Consider the following 24,192-nt stretch of genomic DNA (forward strand, 5'->3'; position numbering starts at 1 on the left):
ACCTGCAAGGCTGTTTCTCATGTAATGTTCTATTTGTAAATCAAAGTAAGAAACCTTCTCTGAAAATACTGCAGGCACCAGGATCACACAGGAAGCAGTAGACATATCCTTTAAATATAAAGAGTGCCTGAGCAGTTTTCTAGTGTTTTGCTCTGACCCACAGTGTGTACTGGCCCATGTGTGTATACTGAAAACTGGGATCAAGGATACTGGTGCCTGTCGTACTTTCACAGTGCTTTTCTATCGATGCACTCAAGTGTTCCAATCAGATTATGAAGACAGATGCCTCCAACACAACCCATCTACCTGCAACTTCAAACTTTTTACTTAGTTTCTTATTGCACCTGAGCTAAATTTCACTTGACATTTAAAGAAACCACTCATGGACTAATTAATCACTTCAGTCCTGATAACTGCAATAGGAAAATCAGAGCATTTTATGCTAGGTAAAAAGGATACAGGTTAAAGACTCTCATCTAAATGACAGATTAAAATACACCTTTAACATCAGCTAAATTATTGAACATATGTCATAATATTTAAAATCCATTATTAATAGCTACCCTGTAAAATACCAGCTAATAGGCTACTATGATTGACAAAGGCAAACAAAAAATGAATATACTTTCTCTATTGTTTAAACCACTAGTGCTTTTACTGTGGTAGATGCCTTTGGAAGCGAGGAAAGAAATTATATGGCTCATACTACACATTTATCTTTAGGTTTTCATTGGAGTGAATGTTAATGGGCAACTCCATCTTTAGTAGAGCTTTAATCATATAGCAACTACAAGGAATTTCCCATTATCTGAAGACAAACCCCGACTTGCTCTGAATAGTGCTAGTTTTTTCTGCAGCATACTACAAACCATCCATAGCTCTGTGATAGAGATCTAAGGGACAGTTTCCATTGAACTCTGTTAGACAGACTTTATCCTCAAGAGCTAACGAGGGGGGAGGGGTGGGGAGTTACGACTAAAGGTGAAGATGTTCTTTTCGTACATCTATGCAGCACATTTGAACTGCAGAAGATGGTGAACTCAAAAGTCTACATATACATACCCAAAGGATCTAAGCCCCCCTACAAATCTAAGTCGTTTTCTGTCATGCTTTGAAACACAGACAGGAACTGAATGCATTTATCCATGATTACAATGCACTTTGAACAGGTTTCATGTGATAACAATCAATGACTCTGCAACTAACACATTTATTATTATTGAAACAACATTTTGTGAATCAGGATTCATGTATTACCATTGGGGAACAAAAACACATGTAACACACTGCATAAGTGGTTAGGCCCTAAGGGGCTGGGAATACGATTTTCTTTTACTGTTTATAAGGCACAAGAAAAGCACGGGCCAAGAACATGTCTGACACACTCGCTAGCTTTTCCTGGGATTTTTAATTTGTGTTTTTATAAAATGAGCCATCTATATTTTTAGTGGTTTCTTTGCTGTGCCTTTTCATTCAAGTGAGCTGCAAAATGAAAGAAAGTTAAAGAAACAAAAAGAGAAGCTGCATTTATTTTGCTGAGCAGCTTTATATTGTTACTGTCATACTACATGTTTATTGAAACTAAAAAAGGAGAGCTGCATTTATTTTGCTGAAGAGCTGTACCTTGTTACAGTCAGTCTACGTGATTATTGATTGTGTATATCTAGAACGTCTGGGGAGATACGATGTAATGGCTGGAATCTCCGCTCATTTTTCTATGCTCCCCAAAGCGGTGTGAAGAATTGCCGTCAATGTACGCGATGTCCGCGTGCCACATCCACCCCAAAGAGAGCTTTTGGTTCAACACGTGTGCGTGCTTAGCAGAGCCTTCAAAACAATAAGTTTTGTTTTTTTTAAAGTATAGCTCAGCTGCCACAGCAATAAAATAATGTTAAATCGCAACAACACGTGATGCTTATCAGATAAATTTATTTTAAAAAAGGGTCAGTAATTGAAAGTGGTGATAAATAAAAAAAAAATGCCAATGCTTGGCAGGGACTATAAAGTGACACATGATAATCTCTAGGTAGAAAATAAGAGCAAGTACTAGAGGTATTTTGTTAAATGGATATGAAACACATGAGTGAAAGCTGTACAACATTTTTTTTATCAATTTATGTGTACAAAAGAGACCATACTGGCTGACCAAGCAGCAAGTGTGTGGTCAGCATGGATTATTGGACACTACCCAATATATATAAAAAGTAAATTAAACAGTTTTAACAGATACCCATGCATTGGCAGATCACAATGCTTGTCCTGAGCACCAAGCAGCTGTAGCCCAAAAATACAGTTTGACCCGAACTCGGATCAAACTGTCCCAGGCACTGTCAGAACATGAGCATCATCTGGCCTCATTTTCTGCCAGTCCTTATTGATCATGGAGAGATGCAGACTCTCTCATCTTTGTGCTTTTACATAGCACCAGAATAAAATCAGTGTTTCTCTTTGTTCTATAAATCCTCATTTGTAAACATACTGCTTTTGTGAACTCTAATACCTTATTATATATTTGAATTTCTATCTTAACACCTTTGTTTCTTCTCTCCTTTAAGCTGTACATGTTCAGCTCATACAAAATAAACCTGTCCTAACGCAACCAGAATGGTAATACCAACTTCGTCTGAAGTTTGTAATCCCCCTCAATTTAGCTTAAATGGATGGAAATTAAATGACATCTCATTGCTAGATCTGATGCAATTGAGAAGTCTAAACATTTAAAGAACATATATACGCCAAAATGAATACACAGGGACTTATATAATAACATGGTTCACTGTACACAGATATGCTATAACAGATAGCAAACAAATAAAATAGGCCTCATAAACTAAGCAGCATTGTCTTTCAGCTCACCTTTTGGTAAACATATTGTGTTTTCAGCCCTTTCTCAGCAGTAGAATCCCTCCATTCTGTTAGCCACTTCAGAAACAGAGGGTTTGAGCATGGTGGCAGGGGGCGTTTACGTCCAAACGTTACTGCACCCGACATCTTCTAGCCTTCTTGAAGCTTCCGATGGATATCATATATACCAAATTGTCTGTGTAAAGTATGACACATAGTATATTAGAGACCACCTATTGATAGTATCAATGGATATTTTCCTAAACGATGTACATTAGAGACATGTTTTACACCCAGATAGCTTTTCCCATAATGCAGGACATTTATGAAGTGCAAATGGTCTGCTGCGTATTGCAAAGGCAGTTTTGGACCAGCTGTGCACCTCAATTTGCAAAAATGCATCTAGAGTTCCACTTTGGAGCAGGGATTTATGGAGCAAGATGGCAGTGTTTGTGCTGGAGGTTTACACAGCAAGAGGCGTTAGCAAGCAGAGCAAAGGAGCGTCAATGCGTTTGTTTGGCAGAAACAAACGCTCTCAGCTCTCCAGAGCTGAGTTTTTAATGTAATAAGGGGGAGGGAGAATTTTTAGGGGTGTTTCTACTCTCAAAAGGATTTCAGTTCTGCACTAGGCTCGGATTTGGTTATCTATAAATGTCATGATACACTATTATTTTGCACCTGTTGGACTTTGGTAGAGAAGAGAACAATGTAATGAAAAGTGTGGCACATAACACCTTTGTGTGTTTGTTAACCAGTTTTCTTTTATTACTGTAAAGAGGTGTGGAGTATACTGCCCCTATATCAATGTGTTAATAATTGCCACACGTAATAAAGCCTCCATACTCTCACAATTAATTTAAGTCATAAATGAGAATAAACCCAAAACATGATTTTATTGAAAGACGTGTTGCTAAAGTGTTTGGACCTTGATGTGACATTTGCAGAGTTGCACTTCTACGTTGCAGAGGAATGTCCTGAAAGCAGAGGGTTGGAGTGCACCCTGCTGTGTGCTGGGAGAACCATTAAGGCACACCAGGGTGTTGGGTGGCCCTCAGAGAATCACTGGATCAGGTATAGCACGTTTATTTTTAACTGCATGCAGAGGAATGATAAAAAGCAAGTTTATAGTCTTCTAACCTGTGAGGTCTGAGGGAAAACATTTTTTATAGACTTATATTTTATGTGGAAAACAGCAATTCTGTCTTCTTTGAACAGTGGTAAAGTAATACTATTCAAAAACATCTAATTGACTGTTTCACATTAGTAAATCATGTACATGCAGCAGCTTCCTTCTTCCTGATAAGAAACAAGCTTTCCCCCTATCTATACATAGAAAAGTGTACTAGGCATTATTTTTTTACACAGGCGGGTGTATTTCATAAGTATTGAGAAACATAAGTGATTACATGAGAGATTGGTAACAAGGGAAACTTGGTACAAATCAGCTTGACATCCTAGTCTAAAGAATGTAATTATGTGTTTTTAGCAATATTTGTCTAATAAAAAGGCTTGACTGCTGATTGTTATTGCTAAAAAGCTTAGAGCACCTCTGTTCTCAGCTGTTGGCCTTCCTGGTTGTGGATTATATCCATTTCAGAGAATGCCCAACATCGTTCCAACGTTTATAAAGATTTTTAGTCTGTTTATGAAATCAAACGATACGATGAGCCTTGGAACGATAAAGCTGGATCGTTGGAGCGTACACGTGAATCCGTTATCAGACCTACCACAAGTTGGTGCCCCATTTATGAGAGTAAGGGGACATCAGCCTGTCTTGCTTTCCATACCTACAAACATTTCTCACTGGAAGATCAGGTCACACCCTCAATCCATCCAGAACAGACCAGGCCATGCCTCTTCTGGACAAGACCATGTCACATTTCCAGCCACAAACTTTTAGTACTGTTAGCATGTATGCCATGTGTCACATTTGTACAGTTCAAAGGAGACCTCTCAAATACGAGTTAGCATTATATCACAACTGTGTTTTACAATACAATGAATTTTACAGCTTTTATTATATTTACTTTTTATTAAGACATTGCTGCCTTGCTTATCAGTGGCTGCTGCACTTACTCTTGACAACAGTGCTTCTGTGGCAGCAATGACGAAGTAAAAGATGGGTTAGAGACCATAGTCACAGAAGTGTTGCGATCATCAGGAGACAGCACACACTGTAACTGGATGAGCGGCGGGAGGATATACAAAGCTTATAAGGTTAGTGACATGTGAGAGTGTGGGGGCTTGTCAAAAAATATGATTTTATGCCCAAAGAAAATAACTTAACTATCAAAAACTATAAAGTGCATTGTATTGTAAAACACAATTATGACAGCACAAATATGACAAGGTTAAAGTAATATATTGGTAGATGTATGTCTACAAGTACAAGTTGGTTGATGAAAATGTTGTCCTATTAAAGGTATAGGCTGATGCCCAATTTCCTGCACCTCTAAAGGAATGTAAATCTGCAAGGGAGAGAATAGGATTTGTTTTTGCATGTGGAAGTAGTGGTCCATATCCTCGAAGTTGCCACCATCAAGCTATGTTTTCCAGTTTAAGCAAATGTCATAGTGAAATAGGAACATTTAAGCCAGATATACCCTACAAAAATCTTTATTAACGTCTACATGCTTATAGACCTGCCATTAAGATTTTATATATATATATATATATATATATATATATATATATATATATATATATAATCCATGAACAAGAATATTAAATTTGAGTAATTAACTGACATGTGCCTAGAGAGAAAACAGAAATTACTCAAACAGAAAATAACCTATTGGGGATACAGCAGGAGATGGTTACAAAACAAAAGTCTAGTTTAGGGAAATGGAAAAGATCAGCAAGATTCAAGAAAAAAAAAATATTTGCAGACAAATTAATTCTGTAAGCTTTTAAATAGACTTTCAGTACAAAGAAAAAAAGATAAAATTATAATGCCTAAACTAAAAAGTGAACAAAAAATAAAATTAAAGAGCTGCACCTAAAGTGTAGTTTACTAACTTATTATAAAATACAGATATCCACTTACCTGAGGAGCACAGCTATCTCCTCTGTTACTAAAGCTCACTTGTTTTAAACACACAGAAGTGTTGACCATGGCCCTCCCCTGTAAACATGCCATTCACATAGAATGAGAAATTCATAGAGACGGTCATCAACACCACCACTGCTTGTTTGAAACAATCAAACTAGACAATTAAGTTTTTCTTTGTGCGCTGTGTCAAGAGTTTCTTAAACCTGGTCCTCAGGACCCCTATCAGTGCATGTTTCCCATATCGCCTTGCTTTAACACAGGTGTCTTCATTACTGACTGACACATTGTAACAGATCCACAGCTGGTGTAATTATTTCCTTTGTCACCTAAAAAACATGCACTGTTAGGGGTGCTGAGGACAGGGTTTGAGAAACACTGCTCTATGTGATAAGCAAAAAAATAAAAATATTGTGTGTATTTTACATACATACACACAGCTATGCTCTGTGTTGGCTTCCTGCATACCTCGCAGCTTTCCTACTATATAAAGGATAACGCAAGCTAGCCCAAATAACCTGGTGAATCATGGAGGACCTTTTTTAGGGGGTGAGGTCATATCATGGTACACAATGTAATTGAAAAACAAAAATCTATTGTATAAACTGGCAGCAGATTCTCTTTATGTTTTGTGTGGAGATATCCTTTAATACAAATAATAATCAGCACCTGGTTTTCCTATGTAGTAGCCTAGGATGAATTAATATAACTGACCTTTTTATTTAGTGGAGGTTAATTCAATTGGAAATCAGTGTATTAAAAACAGGAATGTAATATAGGTATGCACACCCTATAACCATAACATGGATCAGTCACTGCAGCACTTTGGATCAATGGCCAAGACTAACCACACCTTATTTATTTTACCTCCAATAAGTATGTATACAAATTTAAAGCAGTCACCATAAACAACCTCAACACCTATTTGTTTTATTATAATATACTTGCATTGGCTGCCTAACTTCAGCAGACAAACCCACTGTTTAAAAAACAAGTAATGTAAAACCAAAAAACACTACTATGGTCACTGTGATGTGAAATAAATGAAAGCTATGCAGTTTTCAAAGAGAGTTCTCACCTTTACAAAATATACCATTACCCCATCCCTCCCAGTAATTATAGTGTTTTGCCAGAAGTTCCTCTCCTGGAACCGCCACTATTTGCCAGAGCCGTAACTTAGAATTCTAGCGCCCTGGGCGAGAAAGACAAATGCCGCCCCCCTATCCCTCAATTTTAACCAAATTAACCTAAAATATTCCTAAATTGCGCCCCCCTTCAGCGTTGCGCCCTGGGCGGTCGCCCTTATCGCACAGCCCTAGTTACGGCCCTGCTATTTGCTATGGCGTTTGCATATAGCTGGGTTCTCTGCTGAATCTCTAATTGAACACAAAAGAACTTCTGAATCAGATCTCTCCTGCTAAGGAGAGAGCCAAAGGTCTTAGCTATATGTGAGAGCCCAGACCCTGCATAATAGTGTGTGTTGTGTTTGAAGTCCCAGGGGAGGGATTCCATCAAAATACTGCTTCTGAAAAGGAGGATGGTTAGTACAGAGTATGGACAACCCTTCAACAGTAGAAGCAAAACCAATAAACTCTGGTTCCATGGAATGCAGGTAGCTCTATGGTGTAATGGCAGAAACTGCAGACTCCAATCCAGACATGCAAGTTGTAAATCTCAGTGGTGCCTTCCTTGATTTTCCATTAAGTAAAATAAATTAGATGGACCAACTTTTGTATCAACACTAAACAAATAATTATCCAATATAGTGAAGAAGAAGACAATCGCGGTAAATCTACAGTTTGCAGGGATTGTTCCTGCACTCAACAAAATGCTATCTTAAATGTGTGATATCAGAAAAGTTTATTATGTTAAAATTAAAGTGCACCAGTTGTCTAAACACAGTGGCTACAGCCATTTTTTGGGCTAAAAATATTTATTTGGCTGCACTATAAATGTACTAAGACTGACATTATAGAAGCATTAATGTATGCCTCACACTTCTTTACTGGTCACTGGTTCCTAGTGGAATAAGTACACTCTCAAATATTGACCAGTTTCATAACCTGCATGTGTGTATCCAACAATGCATTTTATACATATAAACTAATGCTAGTAGAGAATACAAGATATTTGTTAAAGATACTCATGTGCATTGTTGTACATTAGCACATTTACATCCATAAACAACAGTAAGACCTTGCGCAAAATAAGTAAAAGTGGGAATAGGATCAGGTGTATACAAGTGAAGGCGTGTGTGGAGTGACTGCTGCAATTACCAGCATACTTTCCCATTCACCTCCACATGGCAGCACACACAAAAGGGTTAATTTCCTCCCTCCAGGCACAGGACAGGAACAAATACCCCTTCCCTTCTCACATCCTCCCTTGCATCAATACTCTAGGATGTAAATGCATCAAGTTCCGATTTCTGCCGGTCGCTGGAAATAGGCGACTTTACAGGGGAAATTTAAAGCCTTTACAAGCCATCGCCACTTTAAACTTCCCCTGCAAAGTCGTTGATTTCCACCAACTTGCAGAAATCGTAATTTGATACATTTACCTCTAGGTTTCTCGCCCTTTCTTTCTATCCATCTCTCTTCTGGTTGAAGTCCCCAGCAAAAAACTTGTAACTGTTCCCTTGGGAGAGCCCTGTTACTGGGCACATGGAGTAGTAAGAGGCGTATTTCCAGTAAATCACTCTACTGCAGATATAAAACTGTGCAATGACTGGTGCATGGAGTAGTATGATTGGTGTGCTCAGTAAACCACACTACAGCAGATATAAAACTGTGCAATGACTGGTGCATGGAGTAGTATGATTGGTGTGCTCAGTAAACCACACTACAGCAGATATAAAACTGTGCAATGACTGGTACATGGAGTAGTATGATTGGTGTGCTCAGTAAACCACACTACAGCAGATATAAAACTGTGCAATGACTGGTGCATGGAGTAGTATGATTGGTGTGCTCAGTAAACCACACTACAGCAGATATAAAACTGTGCAATGACTGGTACATGGAGTAGTATGATTGGTGTGCTCAGTAAAGCAGACTACAGCAGATATAAAACTGTGCAATGACTGGTGCATGGAGTAGTATGATTGGTGTGCTCAGTAAACCACACTACAGCAGATATAAAACTGTGCAATGACTGGTGCATGGAGTAGTATGATTGGTGTGCTCAGTAAACCACACTACAGCAGATATAAAACTGTGCAATGACTGGTACATGGAGTAGTATGATTGGTGTGCTCAGTAAAGCAGACTACAGCAGATATAAAACTGTGCAATGACTGGTGCATGGAGTAGTATGATATGTGTGCTCAGTAAACCACACTACAGCAGATATAAAACTGTGCAATGACAGGTGCATGGAGTAGTAAGTGTAAGTATCTGTCAAGAATCACAGGGTCATTTTTCTGGATATTGTCTTGCGATGTCTAGTCAGGCTGCTTTATTATCATACTGCAAATCAGTTTCTACTGCAAGTTTGGACTCAGCCTGAGCTAACACAATATGTGCTACAGTAAATAATGCCTGAAAAACCTATGTATATGTCTTTGGGCACTATGAAGCTACAAGCTCTCTCTTCTGTGTCTGGAGCTCAAGTGGTCACCTTCTTTGTCAAGTGGATGAGCATTTATAAGAGACTGCATTAATACCACTTCATCATTGCTCTGTAGAGAATAAATACTATTTGTTTATCTTGTACACCAACAGATTCCGGTTTTCTGCCAAATCAAGTTTACCAATTAAAGATATAGTAACAATAAAGAGCTATTACAAGAACAGTGAAGAGGGTCCTACTTGCAGTGTTTACAGGTAAAAGGATAAAGAAAGTTTACAGATTTGCGGTTTTCCAGTCTTCAGATCATGTGCCTTTCATCAATGTAATTAAGCAGTTGGCTGAGTCTGTAGTTAGTTACCAGGGTAACACAATCACCCGTGTACCTCACTATGCGGTTTCTCTATTGCCCTCTACTGGTCATTTCTGTCTGTATCGACTGTGGGCCTAAATTAAGAGAAGTGAAAGTGAAATCTCTGAATTGAGGTCATTGAATGAAATTCAGTCACCCTATCAAAGTGTCTTGGTCTTTTAGATGGACGCATTAAGCTTATGATTGCGCCAGGAGGATTATTTCTAGTTTCTGACAAAAGATTACTGGTCCCAGTAGAGAAAGATCATATACTCTAAGTCCAAGCAAGATCCTGTATTTTTAGTTCTAACAATCAAGGATAATTATGGAGTCTCAACCTGAATGAATATAGTGTTTGACCAAAGGGATGCCCTGAATGTTTCATATGATATTCAACTTGCAAACTGGAGTTCTGTTTAAACCTCCATTACCATTCACCAAAACACTGTGCCCATTAGAAGGTGATTCCGAACATTATGTATAGAAAACAGGATACATCACCTAGCCACATTATTATAGCAGCATCTCTATTGCACCAGGATGAAAGTGCTCTTTTTCATTGGGGCTTCATATTGAAGACTTACATGCTCTCGGTCAAGTAAGACTTTATGTAGCAGTTGGGAAGTGTCTGTGCTTTTTACATTGGCAGGTTGACTCTACCTTGAAGGTAATCTAGGGTCTTCCAGTTCTTCTTAGTAGTAGAAAATGAGAGAACAGACACTTGGGGAAACAGACAAAAAAATTTTATGAATCCCAAAATCAGCAACTAATAACCCCTAAACAGAACTTATGATGCGGGATGTTTTTCACCATTAACAGCCACCTTTCCCGGAACAATACTGCTCACTGGTACTCAGATGCCCCCTGGACTTGTTCCCAGTAGCGTATGTTTGCTATTAGTTGTAAGTGAGTTAGTTAGTTAGGGAGACGAGCAACATGGAGACAAAACAAGACAATCAGGACATAAAAGAGAATGGTCAATTGGCAAGTCAGGTCAGATGACAGGAGAGGTACACAAAGTCAATAAACAGGCCAGGGGTTCAAGGGCAACAGAGATCCAACAGCAAGGTCCAGTAAACAAAGCCAAGGACAAACACAGAAAACCAGCCGCAGAAGATAATCAACTTTCAGGATAATGCTGCAGGAACTAGCCTAGATAAACCTAACACCAGCAAGGCAATAATGGCAATGAGTATATTGATGCAGGTCCTGTCAAAGCAGCTGCTGAGTAGAAACCATATGCACAGAAAGAGTGACTATTCAGATGCTGGGTAGAAAGCTTGTGAGCAGAGAGTGATGGCTACTCAGCTGTTAAGTAATGAGCATAGATAAGTCTAGCAAGACCTGGTAATAAGCTGCAATGTGGAATCCTCATTAGCAACTCAGGAAGCAGGGTGAGTAAGGTTGTTCAGCAACTGACACACAACAACTCTTGTATTTATCAAAATCTGGAATGGATTTCGGACACAGAGCAAAACAGAAAAACAGCAGCAAAAACATAACAATAATTTGTAATTCTAGATGTATGGTAATTCAGGCTAGTTGGAAGGCTGACCAAAATTTTAAATTGCTTTGGTGAAAAGCCTTATGTTATAGAGTCTCTGTAAAAGTTGAGTCTTGTTTTATGCAGTGGAATCCTATACCAAACAGACTACACAGAGTTGTTCTATCATCCATGCAAATATTCTTTGTCCCTTCAAGGAATCCATAAACTACAGAAACCAGAAATATCTACCTGCATTTTCAGTTCTTTCAAGACCTTTAGATAAACAAGTAATTGAGGTTGTTTCTGCAGATTAGATGGAGGTATGAACTAAGTGAGTTCTAGGATTCTATACCTAAAAGAAAGGACGTGCCTTGAAATGAAAACAGTTATGATAAATTCGGTCTGACTTGTGCTGTTGGGCAACAGTACTTTCAGTGTTGTAGTTCCATGTTCAAATGTTTTCTCCATTATACAGGCAAACATATGGTTGCTGACTACAAACATTTACAAGAGCTGGGGGTAACAAGCTGCGAGTTTTCGGCAGGTTTGAAAAGTGGAGATGTTGCCTATGGCAACCAATCAGATTCTAGTTATCATTTATTTAGCACATTCTACACTGATAGCTAGAATATGAAAACAGGAGACACTAACATGAGTGTCATATCTTTTAATTAGTAGAGAACAACAGGGCTATTGATCTGCAATTTTATTTTCACACAGTATCACATTTCTTTGGCTTTATATTTCTCTAGCTTTCTTAACATCAGGATGTTTTTACGTTTTAAATGTGTTGATTAAAGATTACACTTGTTAACATATTTGGATTCTCATCCCAATGTGCCCCTGTATACACTCTCTTTTTTTCTCCTTGTGTTTTTGTACTTGATTCAAGTGATAGGGTGCACCTCTCAGATATGTATCCATCATGCAATACCATCAGTGAGGCGCCTGATTGGCTCCAATTTTATTCTGCAGCAGGACAACGACCCTAAACATACGGCCAATGTCACTAAGAACTTTCTTCGGCGTAAAGAAGAACAAGGAGTCCTGAAAGTGATGATAAGGCCCCCACAGAGCCCTGATCAACATTGCTTCTGTCTGGGATTACATGAAGAAACAGAAGAATTTGAGCCTACATTCACACAAGATCTGTGGTTAGTTCTCTAAGATGTACAGCAAAAGATGAAACAACTGCACTAGGTATAGAAATAATAAAACATCCCTAAATAGATAAATCCAAATAGATACTATTACTCAGTATATATTGTCTAAAGTCATACCTGCCTGTATTTCTCATCATTGAGAACACCTTTAATCCTGACCAAATCCCCAACTCCATTTGCTGAAATGCAGCCCCAAACTTGCAAGGAACCTCCACCATGCTTCTCTGTTGCCTGCAGACACTCAATATTTTACCGCTTTCCAGCCCTTCGGCAAACAAACTGCCTTCTGTTACAGTCAAATATTTAAAATTTTGGCATATCGGTCCTGAGCACCTGCTGCCATATTTCTGCACCCCAGTTCCTATGTTTTTGTGCATGGATGAGTCGTTTGGCCTTGTTTTTACATTGAAAGTATAGCTTTTTTTGGCCCCAAATCTTCCACGAAGACCACTTCTGGACAGACTTCGGCAAACAGTAGATGAGTATACCTGGGCCCCACTTTTTTTTTCCAGTTCTGATCTGATGGCTCTGTTAGACATCTTCCAATTTCAAAGGTAAGTATGCATGATGTACTTTTCATCTGATGCACTAAGTTTCCTCGGCCAACCACTGCGTCTACGGTCCTCAACATTGCCTGTTTTTTTGTGCTTCTTCAAAAAGGCTTGAACAGCACATCTTGAAACCCCAGTCTGCTTTGAAATCTTTGCCTGGGAGAGACCTTGCTGATGCAGTATAACTAACTTGTGTCTTGTTGCTGTGCCCAGTCTTGCCATGGTATATGACCTGTGACATGAAACTGTCTTCCACAACCTCACCTTTGCAGCAGAGTTTGGCTGTTCTTCACCCAGTTTTAAGCCTAAAATAAAGCTGTCTCTGTTTCAGTTAATGACTGTGTTTCAACCTACATATGAAAATGATGATCATTATCACCTGTTTGGTATGATTGGTTAATCATACAGACTTTGTGCATTTGTACCTAGAAGAATTGATGCTGTTTTGAAGGCAAAGGATGGTCACACCAAGTATTGATTTGATTTAGATTTCTCTTCTGTTCATTCGCTTTGTATTTTGTTAATTGATAAAAATAAACTATTAACACTTCCATTTTTGAAAGCATTCTTACAGCATGTTACTTAGCTTGCAATCTGCAGAGAAAAGCTGAAAACAAAGATACACATTTGTACAGTAGTTCACCTACGTTAGAGATACAGGTGGAGGACATATGTGTGACAAAATAATAGTAAAGTGTCTGATTTAACTTATATTTTGAAGTGGTTTAAACAAACATCTTTTAGACAGCAGGCAGCAGCCTGACAGGGTGTGTCTGTAATCAAACAGAGCACCTGCAGTGAACTGCCTTTTAAAAGTAAGGTGGAATTGCCATGGGTCCATCAAGTTAGGGCTGTGGGAGGAGTATAAACTATTTAAACATGTCTGTTTCATTGCTCATTTTTTGAGCGATGCCAGATAGCGATCGGTGGCTAGGGAGTTGGTCTCTGTCTCTCCATGATTATGGTCACAAGAAAGAGTGTGAAAGTCTATGCTGTCAATTTACTTTACCATCCTGACAATAAAAGCAAAGTAAAAAAGCAAGAAGGTGTTTGTGTGTGCATCACCTGAAGTGTGCCCGTGTCACAAAATATATATAATATATTTATAATCTTTTTTTACCCCTTATTACTCTGCATTGAGTTGGTTCTTTTTCATCATGTTCCTTAGACTGCTACTATCTTTAAACTCACACTCCTGACATGGACATGTTAAGTTAAAATAACACATTCTACTACATTTTTCCACCACTTTAAAAATAGCTCTTGTGTTGGCTTTCTGTTTGTACTTTAAAGCAGTCTATGAAAGGTATTTGGGCAGCAAAATGGGCAAACTGTGTCTCTAGGTCTATGAAATGTCATATCCCTTGGCATTTATGTAATGCAGACACAGTAAAGCATTTTTTAATGCCTAAGAGTTTCAGTTAATATCTGTACATAGGCTATACGACATAACAGGAACAAATTAGTTAATTTTAGTACATCAAACTGGCAATTTCACATTAGAATGCACCCCTTTTTACTCATAACTTGCTATATTTTTCTTTAAACATCAAGTTAAGTATCTTTTAAGCATGTAGTCATTTTTCTTAACTATCCTCATACACATCATTATCTCCTTTTAAAAAGCTCCCTGTAAAACAAAAATGACTGGCAGACACAATCACAGTCAATCTGCTACACAGATATGGACTCACAGTTCTCAACATGTCATGTGATGGCAGAGGGGGCAGAAGGAGGATGTCACAATGCAGGCATACATCAGGCTGCAGTTCCAAAACCTCTCTGCTCACTCATGTGCCAGGTGACTGTGGTTGCCAGGATAGTCCAGAATTATAGATCATTAAAAGCAGTCTGAGGAAAATAAAAAGGGGAAAAGATAAATATCAACATTCTTCATATTGCGTTTCCACAGTGAATTATGCCAACAAATACACACCTGATTTTTTTCCATGTGATTGCTGCAAAAATCTAACTTCCATTTTCTTTATATGAATTATTCGTATAGCTTTTATAGTGTACAACACTCTTACATAAATGTTAGTTTCTGTAAGAGGTAATGACACCACTTCACTTGTTGCCTCAGGGAGCAGAATGGTAAGACTCACTCGTGTTACATCAATGTTTTAACCGTACTTGCCTATTTTCCTGGATACTTTCGGGTAGTTGTCCCAGACCCCCAGAAGAGCTGACCTTTCTCCCAGACTCTGCCTACTTCCTAATGAAGTGGATGGGATGGGGGCCTCAAAGATTAGATTTGTGGCACATTGAGTCATTTAGCAAGACATTTCGCAGCGGGGACAAAATTATGCAAATTGCCGCAACGCCACTCACCCCACCACTTGACCTCCACTCTGAGATCTCCTGGCTGGGAGAGTTTTAAAGTGCGCAAGTATGGTTTCAAGCTAGTATCCTTCAACTTCATATTTGCTCCAGAAATTCCTTTTTGTTTAATTTCTTTTTCAGTCAGTTTTTCTCCATCCCAGCTCGCAGGAAATGTCCTTTGTATTAATGCGCAAATAAGAGGAAAGTGACAGATTCAATAGCATTATAGTAGGGAAACGGGGAGGAAGGAAACGGGGCCACAGCTCGCCAGTTCCAAATGCAGCGGGCCCTATTATCTCCATGGGCCCCACTGCACCAGTGGTAGTTCCGCCACTGTCCTAAGCTTAGGTCATTGTACAAAAAAAAACACCTCATCAACTATGTTACTATGGAAAGGTGTATCCAGGGATACGACCGTTAATTTAAAATAAAGGATAGTAGTGGATATAGGGTAAAAATTGGATTGCAATATTGAGTCTGGGGGGATTTTCAAAATTGAAACAGATGGGCGGTTGCCTACTCTGGATTAATTTCAAATATAAGTGCAGGATTGCAGGAGATCCAAAATAGGTTGAACTTGATGGACTGGTGTCTTTTTTCAACCTCATCAACTATGTTACTATGTTACCTCCCAACTTTTTTGTGAAAATTAGTAAACTACAATACTCTGATGTAAAATACATTTACCAATGATACAGTAGTAAGTAACGGAATGTGACTTAGTTTGTAGGAAATGTTGGGTACTTGGGTAATGTTAGGGAGACATTTCAAATTAATAAAAAATATTAAACATGGCAATTCACAGAATTTACAAAAGTAAAAAATGTACAACACGGCTGTCTTCTACATAAATGATATCCGGTTAGTCTTTTCCTTCTTGCAGGGTAATTCACTCAAACAACTAAAAAGACCATTTATCAAAATAATATAATAAACACCAGGTTGTCTTGTTCTATTAGTCAGCAAGAAGACTGGCCGGTAACTCGCACAATTATGTACATCTTTTTCTTCCTAATGAATAATGACAATATGGTCATTAGATTTGCGTGTAAGACTGTATTAATGTCATCTGCTACTATTAGTTCCCTTTTTCTAACCACTGAAAATTGGCACCTAGTTTAGAGAAAAATCTTGGTAAGGGCCATAAGAAGACTGACTTTGTTTATTAGAACTAGATATTCGCCTCCCTCGTCCTTATGAATTTCTATGGGTTCAAAGATAATGTGGCTGGGCAGTAATATCGCCTATTAGGTTTGCTATAATTGCTTTCAAGACAATGAAGCAAAAAGTTTTCCTCTTTTCAAGTGGTTAAAGCCCTTTAACATTATAGGATAGTGTTCATATAGAAAGAGAAAAGGAATTCGATTTTTTTTAAGGGTAATTTGTCATGTGGAAGTGCATAGAAAAGGATTCGGGGCAAGGGAAAGTAGAAAGGTAATTTCAGCACAATCGGCACCAGCCTAAGGCGCCAGTTTAGGTGAATAGGGATTGATGCAAAAAGCATCCACATATCAGCAAATTGCAATATGCTCAGGAGGAGGCACAACATGTCAGACTACACTAGGAGGAAGTAGGCTATGGTCCCTCCATTCACAGGGCAGGTAAGTGCCAATTGATAGTGATGGTGGATGTGTATGCATGCCAGAACATGTGTTTGCTAGTAAGAGAAACTGTAAAAACACATTTATGTACAGAAGGCATTAAGAATATCCTGATATATGTAATAATACAAAAAAAAATTAATTTATTTTTATTAATGATTATAGTATTAAGAGTTGTTAATGTATTTAAATGTTTTTGCATGTATTCTGATGGGACTTTACATTGTTACACATGCATTGTGCGCCTCCTGCAGTCTGCACTTATACTTGTATTCAAATGGAAACATTTGTTGAGATCCACTGGTACTTGAGAATACAGGGTGTAAAATTTCCATCTGATTTAAAAAAAAAAAATGCAAATTGTGATCATGTTGCGTTGCAAGATGAATCTGGCCCATTGGGTCCAAGAACTGAATTCAAATGGTATTCAGTAAATATTTTAAACAACCTTGTCCTTATTGTGACTCCTTGGCACCAGTGCTATAAATTCCCACTGGATTCACACATTTTAAGATTTTATATATTTTTGGGAAAATGTGGGAGGTAGGACACAAGGTTAAACTAAAGAGCAGCCATCTCCACATTCCACGTAGATAACAGCCTATCGAGATGCGTTTCTGTCGACCAGCAGTCAAGAAATTGGTGCAAGTTGCCAGGCCTCCGGATGTTAAATATTTGGACCTTAAGTGGCTCTTTTGGTTAGAAGTGTGAGAAAACTACCTGCAATGCTCAAAAAAGGGACATGGAATCCCTGATGTTTTAAGATTATATAATATTTCATGTGGAGCACTGGCTAAGCGTATCCTAGTGTGATGGCCGTCAAGCCTTCACAAAGCAAATAGTTTTAACCAATTGCTCTTGACAAGTGTAATTCCAAGTGACTGGAAACTGCAAAATTAAATTCCACTAAACAGAGGCAGTGTGGAAGAATATGTTAAGTAACGACCTGCGACTCTGACATCATTAGTAGGGAAATTAATTGAATCACTAAAAAAATAATTGTAGACTATTTGCAGTCAAACAAAATGCAAGATCCATGGCTGTTGGTAGATCATGTCAAACAAAACTAATGATTTTATTGGATGCGGTAAATACATTGAAAGATCACTATGGGTCAGTGGATATAGCTTAAATATATTTTAGCAAGGCATTTAATACAATATGCCCAATAAAAAGATAGTGGAACAGATAAAGAATTGGCTGACAGGACAGGAGTGTTCCCCTCCCTCTAAATCACCATCCCACCATGATCTCTACATTTCTTCTATTCTCCAACTCCGCTGTCTGGGTGTCACCCTCAACTCCTCCCTCCCTCCTCCCCCCCCCCCCCCCCCCCAATCAATGCCTTGTCCAATCCTGTCGCTTCCAACTATGTAATATCATCCGCATCCGACACCTTCCTATCTCGGGTTGCCACCAAAACCATTATCCACGCACTCATCATTTCCCGTCTCGATTACTGTAACCTTCTCCTCACTGGCCTCCCCCGCTCCCATCTCGCCTCACTTCCTTCTATACTCAATGCGGCTGCAAGGCTTATCTTCCTTTCACGTTCTTCCTCTGCCTCCCCACTCTGCCTTGCCTTACATTGGCTCCCTTTCCCCTACGGAATCATTTTCAAACTCCTCACCCCTATCTACAAGGCTCTCTTCCACTCCACTGTCCTTTGTATCTCCAACCTCCTTTTCATTTACACTCCCGCCCGTTCCCTACGGTCGGCCAATGACTGTCGCCTCTCCTCCACTCTGATCATCTCATGCCATACCAGAATTCAAGTTTTCTCCCAGGCTGCCACCCTCCACGAATGAACTCGATCGCTCTGACTGCCCCCTAATCTGTGCACCTTCAAAACTGGCATGTGTTCCTCAAAGCCTACCAGCCTTCCTCCTAACCTTCTCCGTGCATGTTCTCCTCACCTCTCTTCTCTCATGTTCTTGTGCCTGCTGTCTGTTTGCCCACTCTATATGTAAGCTCTTATGAGCAAGTCCCTTTTATCTCCTGTCTCTATACCATTTCTTCTCCTCCAACTTGACTATACTAGCTATGCTTGGAGCTATTGAGTCTTGATTTTACTCGTTTATTGTTCTGTAGTGTTTTACCCTGTATGGTCCACTATTTGTATTATGTATGGCGCTGCGGAAATCTTGTGGAACCTTCAATATAGGTTAATAATAATAATATTAGTCAATGAAAACTGAGCAAAGGGACATGATTGATATCAAGGTAAGCAAGCAGTGTAGTCAAGCAGAGTGAAAAGTATAGGAAGAGGTATTAGTAGCATGAAGAGGGAGGTTATATTGCCACTTTACAGGTCACTGGTATGACCTCACCTTGAGTACTGTCTACAAATCTAGAGCAGCGGTGGACAACAGGTGGCCCATGGTGAGCCTTCTCTTGTGGCCCCCCAGCCGGCTGCTCCTGATTGTATTAGAACGAGGGCAGCTGACTCTCGCGTCACGTGACCTCCTTTGCACAGTGCAGGGACGTCCTGTGGCATAGTGCACTCCCTCCAGCTACTTCATGTTGTCCCTCACTGTCATAAAGGCTCCAAAATTACATTAATAAAATAGGAAGAACTTCAAATGGCTACTAAAATGGCGCATTGGCTGAATAACAACTTATCAGAAATTACTTTAAGAACAACTTATACAGTGTAACAAAAGGAGGCATTTAGCTGGCAATATGCAGAGAAAGCAGGGAAGTAGAGTAAAACATTTGTGCAGTAATGCACCTAGATTGAATGTAAAGACCTATGTATGAAAAGCAATAATTTAAATTTGGTTTAACTTACATGACTTGAAATCCTTCCTCTCAGCAAACAGACAGGGTGTGTCTGTTTGAATTACAGAGCCAGTGATGGGCGTTTCCTTTTAAAGAGAAGGTAGGTGTGTCACCTGTCCATCAAGCTAAGGCTGGGGGAGGAATATCGGGTATAAAAGCTTGTTTATATCATTTGTGCACGGAGATCAATGCTGGGGAAGCTGGCTGGTCTTGAGAGAGCTGAGCTATGTCTAGCTAGCGTTTAGGGTCTCCAAGAAATGCTGTGAAATCTGTACGGTGTCAAAACATTTACCATCCTGACAATAAAACTACGTAAAAAGGAAAAAGTTGTTCGCGTGTGCTTCTGCAGTAGCGGGCTTTTGCCACAACAGCTAAGAGGAGAGAGGGGCAGAGGTGATATGATATACATATTTAAACATCTCAAAAAGCTATTAAAACGAGTTAAGGAAAATTCAAGACTGAAAGACAACAAAAGGATGAACTATTATTTTGAACAGAAAAAGTGATGGATCCATGGACAGGTCTCACAGCAGTAGTGGTGGATTAATAAACACACACAAAAAAGCCAGGCTACATTAACCTGTAGGATATTTTCTGCTGTCAAAATCTATGTAACATATAACATTATATGTGTTTATGACAGGTTATCTGGATACTTCCAGCCTTTTCCTATAAAGTAGTAAAAGCCTTCATGTAGCTGAAGCCATCTTTGGGGAACACATTGGAAAGGTATTCCATAAATGCCTCTGTTGCTTAAGCCTATCATCATATCATCTTTCCTTCCAACATGACCACAACATGAAAATACAGTAATGTTCTGTTATAAAATAAGTCAATGAATCTCAGTTTCAATATATGAATATGGATTGCTGTGATTGTGTTGTGTTTCTGTAATCACTGTATTTATCATTAAAATGTAGCTGGTGCTGGGACAAAAGGAATTCCTTCTTTGCAGTGCAGTCTGAAAGCGAAGTATATCTACTTATAGTATTTCCTTGATAAGTGTTAGTGAACTTTTCCCTTGAAGCTCTGAACCTCCTAAAAATGAAAGTAAACAGCCCTTGGCAATAAAAATAGTAATGAAATAGGTCAAATATGGCAGCACTCCACTAATCTTTGTAAGTATTATGAACAATGTTTTATATTTCAGGATAATAAGACACTCATACATCACTATTAATTTATTACAAAAAAAATGCAACATTCATTATCTGTGTGAGTCATTTGGAGTAGAAACTCACTAATGTCACTTCTAAAGAGCAGCCTTCTTTTATTCTGTCCCTTTAATCTAAGACATTGAAAGTGGAATGTTGTAGCTATTATGTAAACATGCAGCTACTTGTATACTGCTACTGCTCAGCCATTCCTTGACAGCAAAAACTAACCATATACAGTCACAAGCAACAGTTTTATTGGAACTAAACCCCAAAATTAAACACTTACTTGAAAGCTCCAAGTAAGAGGATTCTTTCTATATGTGTGAATGTGCTAGATGTATATTGCATAATGACATTAGCTTTGCAATCCCTGATCTCTCTGACTGGGAGGTGCCATGACAATGCCCTGACAATAAAAACATACAAATTACATTTCTGCTAACGGCACCACTTGAAGGCTGCTGCCAGAAGGGGAAAAAACTGAAGATTCAAACTTTCCCTCAAAAAAAAGAACACTTCTACACCCCCTGCAGTAATATTCAACATATAGACCAAGTCCAAGACCCTTACAAAAACTTAAATAAAGGCTTACATTTGCTCCAAGTTATTCTGATAATAAAGTTGAATTGTTCATCAATCTTAAAAAATACATTAAAACATTGACTATTCAACCACATTTCCATCAAATTCCTAATAGTCATCTTTCGAGGTACCCTCAAATGACCTCCACCTGTAAACTCCTTTGGAAATTCAATCCAGTTGACTTAGTGTCAAGAGATTTTAGAAAATGAGATATCTCTAGTACTAGGGCTTCAAGCATTGCAGTGCCTTCCACTAAGGCAAGGAATGGAAGGACCTTCTCAGCTGACAACCACTTATGGATTTCATTCCCTGTGCACGGAGCTCCTGCTAGTGTCTAGCATCTCCATTGAAGGACTGTGAAGCTCCAGTGGGAGTAATGTTGCATGGCTGGAATGTTGTATGGCTTGCATCAAGGGTTATCACTGTGCAAAGTATAGCTGTCAACAGGAGTTATCACTGTGCAGTTCTTGTCTGTCAACAGTGGATAATACTGTGCAATGTATGGTAACAAACCGTGGATAATACTGTGCAATGTATGGTAACAAACAGTGGTTATTGCTGTACAATGTATGGTGGGAAACAGTGGTTATTACTGTGCAATGTGTGTCGGGCAATAGTGATTAATACTGTGCAATGTATGATGGGAAACAGTGGTTATTACTGTGCAATGTGTAGCTGAAAATTGTGCATTTGTGGGGGTGGGAATGTATGACTGACAAAGGAGGATGACTTCTGCATGCATTATAGAATGTATTCTCATTTTCCAAGTGTAGCAACAAAGCTATATTCCAAGCCTAGATAGAGGTCTCTACTGCCTAGGCTAGTTTGTAAGGATGCATCCTCTAATTAATGAAGGTGGAAGGCTATGTTTGATAATGGTGGCCGTTGTCTGTATGAGAATAGTCATTTGGGGCTCAGCGAGATAAAATGATCACCACACGATGGAGCTCTGCAGTGTTACTTAGTATTTTGATCACCGAATCATTGGGCACTGCAGGTATATTGGTTACCAGATGATAGAGCTCTGTTTCAACTACTGATCACAAGCTACAGAAGGTCTGCCTAATTTAATGATCAGGAGTGGAGCTGATGGGGTTGCACTGTATACTGTTCTGATTGTGCTGTGCTAAATTTCATAATAGCACTTATAAAGATTTTCCATAGATCCCAATGTTTGCACTAATTGTAGAATGGTTTTCTCAAGTCGTGCTCCAGCATAGCATATGAAGCACAGAGTATGAAAATGTCATCAAAGGGCTCATCTGAAATCTATGACAAAGGATACAGAGATGTCAACCTAACTCATTTTACCCAGGAGATACTCACTTTTTTACTAAATTCACCTGGGCTTAAATAATTGCTTTGTCACCAGATTTTTACAGCAACTTGTTATTTACGCCTAGGTTACTAACTTCAAGGGAATTGATAAAATTGACATATCTGGGGATATGAGAACAGCAACCACAAAAACATTTCAGATTTTTTTGTTTTTGTTGTAAACTTTGAGGTTCTGACATTCAAAGAAAAGAAATACATATCACTCTCCTACACAATAATTCAACATATTTATTTTTCAGATGTAAATTTAAATCAGGACAGAGCTGCAATTTTTAAACAGTGTTATCTAACAAGTATGTATCTGACCATAAGTGTGTTGTCTTTTGAACCAAGAACGAGAGGGTCAGCACAGACATCCTCACCTGTTTTCTTTACTCTGGCAGGAAACATGACTCAAGTAAAAATGCAGTAAGTTATTTCCTAGTCTGATACTCACATCCTGTGAAAGGACTCACCAAGAACGTTTTTTCCTAGACTAGGTCTTAGAATCTGCAATGAATACACAGTAAGTAACACATTTAACCTTACACGTGCAACATGCTGCTCTTGGCGGCATGTCATATGCTGGTCTTGGTGGCATCATTCACCAGCACCCCGTTCCTGCTCCCGTATGTGTAGGCTCATGTTCACACACCCTCATTCATCTTCTGTGACCTGCTGATGTCAGCAGGCACCAGGTTTAAAAGGACAGCTCATATATAAACTCCTATACAGGTGGTACTATGTACTTACTAAGTTACACAAGTTTTATCTGAGCGTGTTGGACCAATGACGGAGGGGATGCTCAAGCTCTGGCACTTTCCTCCACGTATGGTGGGAGTGCCCGAAACTGTTAACATTCTGGTCAGCTGCTGAGATATAATTCGCTAGTTGTCTAAATAGATGTCCATTTCTCTACAAAACACTTTCTTCTTGCCACCACAGAACCTACGCCTTTGCACCATCAAAACAGACTAATTAGACATGTAGCTTTGGCTGCCACCTACCAGCTAGCAGCCGAATGGAAGCAATTAGCACCTCCTTCTCTTCAGGCCTTGAACAAATACGGGTTCATTCATCAGATGGAATACATGACATGCATAATTAAGAATTCTGCTAATTCATTTTGCAAGATCAACCTTAGACTTCCCTTCAGCTGAGGAAGTCGATACATCAAACACCACCTTGACTAGTCTATTGAGATGGAACCCCGCCTGGATCAGTATCCTCTCCCCTTTCTTTATGTCCCTGACCTTTCTTGTCTCCCTTTTATTTTATTTTGCCCCTAATTGAAAAATAGGATATAAAGTGGTTTTCAGATGATGAGCATCTGTGTTTTCTCTATTGTGCCTGTTTTATACTGTAATAACAAACAAATTGCAGTGTGCAATATATACCACTTTGCATAGATCTTTCCTAG

General features: G+C 38.9%; 1 protein-coding gene across 5 annotated transcripts in view; it reads right to left on the bottom strand.

Annotated features, from left to right (window-relative positions):
• MUS81 (MUS81 structure-specific endonuclease subunit) overlaps window positions 1-24,192 on the bottom strand; it is a 109,003-nt gene that overhangs the window by 47,992 nt on the left and 36,819 nt on the right. For 3 of the 5 annotated variants that reach the window (XM_075188641.1, XM_075188638.1, XM_075188640.1), the window contains 2 exons: window positions 14,707-14,863; window positions 2,857-3,040 (listed from right to left, as the gene is read on the bottom strand). In XM_075188641.1, coding sequence (XP_075044742.1) covers window positions 2,857-2,991 — 135 coding nt within the window. In that variant the 5' untranslated portion in view covers window positions 2,992-3,040; window positions 14,707-14,863. The remainder of the gene's footprint in view (window positions 1-2,856; window positions 3,041-14,706; window positions 14,864-24,192) is intronic. The other 2 variants (XM_075188642.1, XM_075188639.1) reach the window with 1 other exon arrangement.

Source organism: Mixophyes fleayi, chromosome 10, assembly GCF_038048845.1.
Source record: "Mixophyes fleayi isolate aMixFle1 chromosome 10, aMixFle1.hap1, whole genome shotgun sequence".
Classification (NCBI taxonomy): Eukaryota; Metazoa; Chordata; class Amphibia; order Anura; family Limnodynastidae; genus Mixophyes; species Mixophyes fleayi.